The 10,939-nt window shown below is 34.4% G+C and overlaps 1 protein-coding gene across 2 annotated transcripts in view; it reads right to left on the bottom strand.

Moving 5' to 3' along the window:
• Window positions 1-498: 498 nt before the first annotated feature.
• LOC136035564 (ATP synthase mitochondrial F1 complex assembly factor 1-like) overlaps window positions 499-10,939 on the bottom strand; it is a 108,827-nt gene continuing 98,386 nt past the window's right edge. For both annotated transcript variants that reach the window (XM_065717435.1, XM_065717434.1), the window contains 2 exons: window positions 9,526-9,633; window positions 499-710 (listed from right to left, as the gene is read on the bottom strand). In XM_065717435.1, the coding sequence (XP_065573507.1) occupies window positions 552-710; window positions 9,526-9,633 (267 nt within the window). In that variant the 3' untranslated portion in view covers window positions 499-551. The remainder of the gene's footprint in view (window positions 711-9,525; window positions 9,634-10,939) is intronic.

Raw genomic sequence — 10,939 nt, 5'->3', positions numbered from 1 at the left:
ATGAGAGCGATTTTCCCATGAAAAAACGAAAGCAATTTTTTCATGAAAAAACGAAAGCGATTTTTTCCCCTGAAAGAACAAAAGCGTTTTTTTTCCATGAATTAACGAAATCGATTTTTCCCATGAAAAAACTAAAACAATTTTTTCCCATGAAAAGTTTAAGTTTATTAATAAAAATGAAACATAACAAAATACGCATATATAATACATGGAAAACGAAGTCATTTTTTTAAAATATGGGGGGGAGGACGGGCAAAAATCTTGGGGAAAGGGGATACCTGCTTATATTACCCTCTAAATTACATGAAGATAGATATATATATTTCATTTGAAAACTTTAAAAATGGTCGTTCCTTACATTTTCATTGAATTATTCCCACACTTGTGATTAAACTTAATATTATATTTTATACGGTGTTTTTATGAATTTTTCTAAAAGTAAAATTTTTAGTGAAGTATCTCTAATCTTTGCTACACATACTGAGCGTGTATACCAAATAACGTAATTGTACTATTTTATTATATAAAAGTAAATGAGCACTATTGATCAATCAGGACAAAGAAATTGAGTTCACTTCTTCAACTAAGTCGTTATAATTAAATGTATCTGGTTTATTTGTAAATGTTTCTAACAAGGCCGTTTTTTTCGGATCTTCTTTTCCATAGTATAGTTGTATTTCGTTGGCCAGGCACTGAGCTTCAGCTGATTTCTTAAAAATAAAAAGAAGCATTATTTAAAATTGATTCGAAGAAGCTATTAGTAAAACTTGTAATAGGCTTTGTTATCATAATAACTGACAATAACTTAGTTATAAATAACTGATATTATAACAACTGATATTATCAGTTATTGCGAGAGAGACAACAGAAGAAGCTAGCTAAAGAGCGGTACCAACTGACCATAGTCAATATCCAAGTGTTAATGAAAAAATGTTAATTAAAAAGTTAATTAAAAAATTAACTGTTTTTAAGCAAGGCTGTATCCAGCAGAGAGTGGATACTGGGTTGAGCCCTCCCCCTTTAAAAAAAAATATTCTTCAACTCGTAAAGAAAATAAACATATACTTTTGTTTGGATGCTTTTAAATAGTTTCTTAGTGCAACATCCCCCCCCTGGATATGGCCCTGGTTTTTGAACAAATTGGACATAAAAAGCAATTAAAACCGCGGTTATTTATATTTTTGCTACGCTACGATTGCTTCTAAAGATACCCAAAGCAGAAGACAGGGCGCTTCACCCCCCCCCCCCCAACAACCCTTCAACATACCGAAAATATCCAAAAACAAAAAAAAATTGCAGCATCTAAATAAGAAGGACAATATTCTGGCAAACAAACATTTAATTCTAATGTTACCACCACTAGAAAATTTTTGAAAGACCCTTCTCCGCTCCCCTTGGAATACTTTCTACACGAGCCCTTGATTGAGTCAAGATTAACAGAGAGATAAAATTGGCAAATTAGAGGATAATGATAAGGCCGATGAAAAATTGCTTACACTATTAAAAATCTCAATCTTAGTTCACTCGTTTATTTTTTAATTCCAATGATTTAAATTGCAAAATATTACACATAAAAGCTGTTCAAATAAGACAAAATAATTTTAAGCACCAAATAGCTTTCGCAAGCATAAGATGCCTAAATTGCATTTCTTGTCATAGAAAAGAAAAAGAAACAAACACTAAGCAGTGTAAAACACTCAAAACGGAAGAACAATAAATACCAGTAAAATAAATATACTTTGACAGAAAAATTTCCAAAAACATCCTTTGTCATAAAACCATCAGCAAAAACACAATTGAAAAGACTATTATCCCTAAGTCAATCGGAAACGAAGACTTCTGTCAGCTTTATCAAATGATGAAATCTGTTAGTTAATTTTTTTTAATGACTTATTATTTTTTGCTATTTGCCTTTCTGCCAAAAAGAGGGTGTCTCTATTTTTGTCTGTTAGACACGAGGGACCACCATATTTTTCACGAGGGAAATATTGAGATTTCAGATTATATATTTGTATATATTTTGTTCTATAAATTTTGTCCTTCTATATTTTTGGTCTATAAATCTGTTGTTAACATTACAAAATAATTACAAACACTAAAATGAATTAAATACTAAATCATATCCACCAGATGCCCTGCAAACAAAAAATACAGCAGAAGAACCGAGAAAAAAGGAAGACACATAAATATGATTACTATTAGCAGGGATATATCCAGAAATTTTTTTGGAGGAGGGGGGGGGCATTGAATTTTTTGTTTAATAGGCATCAAAAATAAATTCATATGCATATGCGGTTTCAACGATTCAGGAAAACATTTTGGGCAAACCTATTTTTGGGTGGGGGAGTTCAACTCCCCTCTGGATACAGCCTAAAACACAAATCTTAAAAAAGTCATCTAACATTCAGCAAAAGCCGAAGATCAGACAAAGGGCGACGTGAGCTACATCCAAGGTGGGGAGTGACCTGGTGCAAAAATAAACCAAGGTCTAACCTGGCGTGGAAACAAGCTAAATCGTGACTTCGAGCAGTAGCGAGTTAATTTATACATTAATGCACAAACGAGCTAAGCCAAACTGGGAACTGGCTGGAGGAAAAAAAAGTCCTGGCTTGATGTTAAAATAAGTAAAACCCTGGCTTGGCGCAATAGCGAGCTAAGTCCTGACGTAGCGTCTAAATTTGGCTAAATCCCGATTTTACACAGAAATGGTTCAAGCCCAAGCTTTGGAATTCGATGATTTAATGCGAAAACCATTCCCTGCCAGACTCAGTGCAAAAACGAGGTCAAAACGGCCGAAAGAATCAATGGGCATGATGCTCCTTGCTTAAAATGGAGTAAAGCAAGGATTTTCATTCTCTATGATTTGAGAAACATATTGAAACCCTACAGTAACTTCTTCCTCGAGGAACTTCTTAGCTGCAAGGTAGACATATGCTACCTTGTTTGAAGCAAAATCACACACAAAATTTCAGTCCGTATAATTGGCCAAGCAAAGGATCAGTGTTCCATCTACGACACCCCGTTTCCCCCCTTCCCATTTCACCACAGAACGTCTGATGAAAGGTATATTGCACAATCATCATTGAGGCATCACATAGCCCTGTGGTCCCTTTAACAACATAATCTACTGCAACTATTCAGCTGAAGGGTAGAAATGTTTACTCTTCTCTAATTGTTTGAAACATTCAAGAATTAGTTAATGAGGAAAAATAATGAGGAAAAACTCCACCTACTATCTGCACAAAACCTCTCTAAGTCGTTCACTTCCGAAGTCAGATCTTAGCTCATTTTACCCTCAAATAGAGATACAATCTTCAACTTCAAATCAGCTTGTATTCAGTTTAATTATTTCTTAGCTTGAACCTAGCTCTTTTTAGCGATGATTCAAAAATAGGCTCATTTTTGCATCAAGTCAATCCGCAGCTTAGGCATAGATCGTTCATCAAACCAGCCATGACTTAGCTCATTTTTGCACCAAGTCAATCCGCAGCTTGGGCTTAGATCCTTCATCAAACGAGCCACAACGTAGCTCACTGAGTCTAACGTTGACTCATACTTGCACGCTATTGCACCAAGTCAGGACATTGATTGGTTTAACACCAAGCCAAGATTTGACTTGTTTTTGCAGAAACAAACTGAAACATGCTAACCCCTTTGCAAAAAGGTGGCGGTGGATGAAGGAGTGGGACAGAGAGTAAGTGGGTCACATTCTTACTCAAGCAGTACTGTAAATGTATGTTCTGGATCACTCATCAAATCAATAAAAAATCGAGTTTCCACTATTTTAAAGGAAAATTTCCAGCATTTTTACAATTTTCCATCCCTAAATTCAAAATGAAAACAGGTCCTTGGAAATCAAATTTGGTCTTATTTTTATACTTTTCACAATGTGAAAATGGGTTTTAGACCCCACCTAGATTACCCCATGAATTTACCCCATTTTGATTGAGTTCACACCATTTTAAATGAAGATTTCTGACATCATTACAATTTCACATACTGAGCTTCGAAACAGGTCTTGTGAAATAAGAATTTTAGATGTAATTAAAAAACAGTTTAATCATATTCCGTTCTTCCTATACTACTGATAAAACGTAATAATTTAATATGATTTTAAATTTAGTCGATAGTTCGATATGAATATTTAAATAATTTATATTATCTTTATTTTTTCTTTCAATAACCTTTAAAATGATACCTTATCTAATTTATTAAATTTCTTTTCAAGATCGGCTGCTTAAGAATCAAAACACTTAGGTGTAAATAGATCAACCATTTCACCTTTAAAGCCAATAATGATAACGATTTTCTTTCCATATATAGTTGCAACACATTTAATTCCTGTAATCTTGTATTCTATTCCAATGTCTAAATACAGGAGAGAGGTAACTGATGAATGACTTTACTCGTTAGTGACTTCTTTATCGTTATTTCGTTTAACTGTCTCGTTATATTGACATTTTTTTGTCATTATTTTGTCTCACCGTATTGTTATTTTGTTTGACTGTAACAAAAAAGAGATAATTGATGAAGAATGTTACTCGTTATTGACTTCCTTGTTGTTATTTTGTTTAACTGTATCAGGAAAGAGATAACTGATGAGCGATGTTACTCGTTACTGACTTCTTTGTCGTTATTTTGTTTAACTGTAACAGGAAATAGATGACTGATGGATGATCTTACTCGTTACTGACTGCTTTGTCGTTATTTTGTTTAACTGTATCGTTATTTTGTTAATATTTAGCTTAACTGTAACAGGAAAGAGATAACTGATGAATGATCTTACTTGTTACTGACTTCTTTGTCATTATTTTGTTTAATTGTATTGTTATTTTGTAATTATTTTGTTTAACCGTAACAGGAAAGAGATAACAGATGAATGATGATATTTGTTACAGGCTTCTTTATCGGTATTTGTCTGTCTGTATCCTTATTTTGTTATGTAAGCGATTGTAGTAGCATTTAACAAAATATAATATTTTCTTCGAGCTATCAACCCTACACGTTTGCAATAGCGTTTAACAAAAAACTGCAATAGCGATTGTAATAGCATTTAACAGAAAACAATATTTTCTTTGAGTTATCAATCCTACACGATTGTAATAGCGTTTAACAGAATAAAATATTATCTTCGAGTTATCAACCCTACATGATTGTAATAGCGATTAACAAAAAAATTCCAATAGCGAGTGTAATAGCGTTTAGCAGAATACATGTATTTTCTTCGAGTTATCAATCCTAAGCGATAGTAACAGCGTTTAACAAAAAATTGCAACAGCGATTGTGATAGCGTTTAACAGAATACAATATTTTCTTCGAGCTATCAATCCTACACTGTCGTAATAGCGTTTAACAAAAAAAAAATTCCAATAGCGATTCTAATAGCGTTTAACAGAATACAATGTTTTCTTCGAGTTATCAACTCTATACGTTTGTAATAGCTTTTAACAAAAAATTACAATATGGAGTGTAATAGCGTTTAACAGAATACAGTATCTTCTTCGAGTTATCAACCCTACATGTTTGCAATAGCGTTTAACAAAAAATTGCAATAGAGACTGTAATAGCGTTAAAAACCTGGTTTAAGATAAAATTACTGCTTTAGTGAATGTTTTAGTAAGTAAGTAAGTACTTTTATTACCCGAAAATTCACTGGAATTACATCGGAGTACGAATGGAAAAAGAAAAGAAAATCACACTACGAACATAACCATAAGTAAACACACACTATGTACACTAACAAAGCTACTGACACATGATAGCTAGCCACGGGTTCGTCCTTCCCTTAGCCTTTTCCAGGAAATTATCAACGACCCGGTTAATGCAAACTGTTGGATCGGACACTCCGTAATTACGCATGATATACGAGTTCTTCGTCCACGGAGGAAGTCTCAGAAGGAACTTCGCGAATCGAAAAAACAGAACTCTTACTTTTGTACATTGGGCGGATGATAAATAATTCCAAAAAGGTGCTATATACAGTACATGTGGGAGGGCAATGGCATTATACAGTGACGCAAGAAATCTACGGCAGAATCGATGTCTGTTACCAATGATTGATCCATAAGCAATGCGGATTTTCGCCTCTACGTGTCGTAAAAACAACGTTCCTGTCGAGTAGAGGCTTCGACCGATTGGTAAACCAAGGTAGGTAATGCTCTCACATGGCTTAACAGCTGAATCACCTAAAGGAATTTCCTTCTCATAATACCCCGCGTTGAAGAACAGTACGGCCGATTTAGACACATTAAATGATAAACCTATTTTATTATATTCCCTACTCAAAACATATAATTCGATAATTCCTATTTTATTATATTCCCTACTCAAAACATATAATTCGATAGTCGATCGGCAGACCTGTTCAAATTAAGAAGGTCGTCAGCATACGCCATCAACGAAACATCGATCCCTTTTGAAACACAAGATGTAGCTACCTGGGCTTGTGCCGGCAGAACGCTATTGTTATACAAAGTCGGAGACACAACTGAGCCTTGCCTGGCCCCTTTACGAACTGGTACAACAACGGATTCAGTCGGACATGAAGGTATTTTAATTTGCGCTCTAAGGTTATTGTACATATAATACATAACTCTGACAATACACAGATTTAGCCCTTATTTATAAGCTTCTAAAAGGATCTGCGCATGCACAAACGAGTCAAACGCCCGGCTTACATCAAAAGAACCAATAACTAATGGGTCACCCGTTGCCTCAGAATCAGACAAAATAGCAGCAAGGGCGAACAGAGCATCAGCGCAACCAAGACCTACCGTAAAGCCAAACTGGTAGTTTGGCATTTGGCAACAGTTTCTAACATTCGACAATATAAGCATTTCAAAAAGCTTACATAAAACTGGCGACACAGTAATTGGGCGATAGGAGGAGCATATATTAGCTGGCTTCCCTTTTTTCAGGATGGGCGTAAGTTGTCCTCTACAGAAAACATCGGGCACAATACCGACTACGAATATGATCTGGTACAATAATGTGAACATTTCATATAAAAGACGAGTACCATTCAAAAGGTGAAGTGCACACAAACCGTCAACTCCGCGCGATTTTTCTTTTTCAACTTAAAGACATTTGCAGTTACATCTGAAACAGTTACGGTAAAGTCCAGAAGACTCGAATTTGATATCACAGTTTCAAGTTGCTCGATATATGGCCTTGCTACACTGGGATCTGGGGCACTAAATTCGCTCGTATAGTAGGCTCGCCAGTCGTTTGGGTCACAAGGCATGGACTTAGGCGTTTCTTGGCGGTCTTTCACGCGATCTTTCTATAGGCGACTTGAATCGTTGATTATTCTCTCTGTATATTTATGTTTCACAGTAAGTAAGTAAAACCAGTGACAGTAAGTCACAGTAAGTTGTAAGATCAATACTTATACTTCTTTGGTATTAATTATCAAAATATTTCATTCATGTTATTTATCCTATATAGCTTATAAGAATATAAAAAACCAGCTTAATTACGCGCAATAAAACCCTGTAATTCCAGTCTAGAGCTGTTAGAAGTACTTTTTAACATCAGTAGTCCTACTGAAATACTGTAATTGCAACATTAAAGGACACGATAAAAATATCGTGACACGCAAAAGTGCTGTAGCAAAAGCGCTGCAGTATTCATTTTTAATAGTAAAATATTCAGCATGAGAACATAAAGTGAAAAAGAGGCAGGTGCACTGCAAAGTCAATACCGTAAAGCCAGTTTACATAGATATGAGATGCGAAGTTGCGAAATCATGTTGCTTTATTATAGCTTGTAGCTAATCCCTTGGTAATTAATTTGAGGTCAATTTTACGAAATACTTGAAATTAAAATGGCTTTAACAGGTAATGAGGCATTTTATGACTTAAATTTATTTAATACATTTTATCTATTTTAATCATTTAATATTTTTTGTTTAGTATCTAATTCATAAGGTAATGAATATTTAAAAATCAGGTGACATTGAAATGGTAGGAATAGATAATGAAAATTTATTTCATATTTTTCTATTTATTTTCATTTAATATTTAATTAAATATTTACTTAGTATTGATCTAAATATTTAATTTATTTAATAAACATTCAATTCTGAGTTACATCAGGGTAAAATATTATAATTTAACTAAACTTTAGAAGTCATGATCATACATCATGCCACCTCGTTAGTAGTTAGTAATAATTAATTCCTCGTTAGTAATTATTATGATATAATAATCTACTACATGATGCAATAAACTTCCCTTGGCACAGTACAGCTTCGATTTGTCTTAGGTGGAGCTACTAGGCCCCTCTACTTAACAGTGACTCGTTAAAGTTAACTATATATAATAACCTCAGATGGGTTACATCATGGGGAATCAATAGGTTGGTTATTGATGGTTTGGTAATTTCTTTAAGAAAAAAATAAATCTGAATCAATGATTCTGAGTACAGGACTGAGAAAAGCTTTCCATTGAGTCTTTTTTCGGTTGAAATGGTGTAAATAATTATCTTTTCCAGGAAAGCAGCCACTTTTTCATGATGGTAGACAATTTTCCGATTCTTCTTAGCCAAGAGTACTGCTGCAAAACTTTCCTAGGGAGGGGGGCTCATTTTATAATTAACAGACGTAATGTTAATTAGACAGGTGTAATCTGAGTACCTACTGAGTCACCTTCTAAGTAGGTGCCCACCCAAGGCCACTGAGCGTCCCCAGGAGGCGGATACGGAAAAGCCTTGCAGATATGCAGGGTACCTCCAGTGGTGATGGAGGCGCGGACTAAGGGGGACCAAGCCCTTGATGGTCTTAAAATAAAAATTTACTGTAAATTTACATAAGAACCCCTTGTAACTGGATACCCTATATCAAGGAGATATAACAGAATCTTTCATTAAAAAGTACGTCAATATTGTTTCAGAAGTGGATCACATTCATTATCGTCACAAGAAGGGTGGTGTGATAACATTAGCGTATATTTTATATAGTTTCGGACAGTTCCGGATGAAGAGAGGGCATTTGGAGACGGTGATGCGAATTGGACTAGCACGACTAAACTGCTTCAGAATACTTCGCACAAAAAAAAGTATCTAGATCTTCACAAAACAAAATGTATTTTTAAAACAATATTAAAATTAGAATTTTTTAATTGGGATTGTTTAAATTAAACTAAATTCAAAAATACATCAAATAAAAATAAAAAATAAATAAAATTAAAATTTTTAATTTAATTAAAAATTTTACGGCTTTTTAAATTTATTCTTCACTTTTTCTCTTTTAATTTAATTTTTCTAAACTGGGGACATGCAGAGAGGAGGTAGGCCTTAGAGTAAACACCCCACCCTCGCAAAATCCCACAGTCTTTATATAACTGGTGAGGGTTTTTCATATAATTTCTCAACTTTTTCTGCTCTCTTTCAAGTTCTAATCCCAACCCTCAAAAGTTCCTAATTTCATACACAGGCATTTTTTTAAGCTTGAGGCGTATCCAAGGTATTTACGAAGCATATGGATCCTCTAAGTTTCTACAGACAACAAGTAAATAAACAACTTACCAATACGTTTTTGTCATAGTCCCCTTTCATGAGAACCACGCCCTTTTCATCAATTAAATCAGGATAATGAACAATCGTGAAACATTCTGGTGCATTTTCTTTGTAAGTCTGAAAAAAACATGATGTATTAAATGGAAAAAATAAAGACTCGTAAAGGTAGAGAACTTTAAACGAATTTATAACCTGTTGAGCCGATGTGACAGAGTATACCATACATTAGGACTGCAAATCGTTAAGAATAAGAACACCTTAGCTTCAGAACTGAATTCTTTGATAATAAGCAGTGTGCAGGAATAGGAGAATATTGAGACTTGTAGCTTAATTTCATATGTTCCCGCAGTATCTATAGCCTGAATTTACAGGCTGTCAAATTCGGTTGGTACAGACAAGTGGTACAGACAAGGTGTAGCATTTTTAAAATTAGTTTTAGTTTGACCTAGCCACCTTTGACAAAAGGAGAATATTTAAAAAAATGTCCTGTCTAAGTAGGCTAAAAGGGTATAGTAAATTTGGATATTTTAAACCACCTTTGACCGAAACGTAAACTCGACAGAAAGCAGCATTTCCAAGCATCCGTCATGAAACTGGCCTTCATTTTATCAATTAAATTAAAATCAGGGCTTCAACTTCTAGGGAGGCTACCCTATTTTAGGGAGAAATCAGTTCTTTTAGAGCAACTTATTTTGAATTTAGGGATAAAGGGAAATTCTGGGGTAAAGTAAGCATTTTCAGGAAAATCTAGGGTAAAATAAGGATTTTAAGAATTTTCAAAAGAAAGAATACGACCACAAATTTGTTGACAAGTGGCTTCAGTTACCGATGCTTAAAAATTGGATAGATAAAAGATTGTCAAACAAGTCAAATAAAATACTTATGTACCATACTGTAGGTTCTGTTTGAAATATGAACATTGTGGGAAATCAGAAATGACCAGGCATGCTCTGACCAAGTGGCACATAAAAGCAAACAATTAAATTGAGATGAAGGTTGGGAGTGGCAGTATTGAAAAACTTTTGACTGTAGGCAGTAATTCCAAAGAAATTGAACAGTGCATCTGCATATTTTTGGCAGAACATAATCTGCCATTACATCTTGCAGACAGCTTGATCCCTCTCCTAAGAAAATTATTTACAAAAGACCAGGCTCTAGCACGAGTCACTCCCGGTAATCAGAAAGCTATAAACATTTTGCGACAGAATTTTCCTTTTGTAACGCAACCAGTTAGTTGAGTTCCTCAAAATTAATTTTTCTCTGTGATAATTGATAAGACCACTGATTATACTGTTGACAAGCAACTAGCTATCAATTATTTATTACTGAGAAAGAATTAAAACTTCATGTCGAAGCATGGGACATGGTTAAGTGAAGTGATAGATCGTCTGAGGGTCTGACTTCCTGCATCAAAAAGTCATTG

The sequence above is a fragment of the Artemia franciscana genome, chromosome 14, assembly GCF_032884065.1.
Source record: "Artemia franciscana chromosome 14, ASM3288406v1, whole genome shotgun sequence".
NCBI classification, from domain to species: domain Eukaryota; kingdom Metazoa; phylum Arthropoda; class Branchiopoda; order Anostraca; family Artemiidae; genus Artemia; species Artemia franciscana.
The sequence above is the reverse complement of the archived record's forward strand: the minus strand, read 5'-3'. Positions and strand labels throughout refer to the sequence as shown.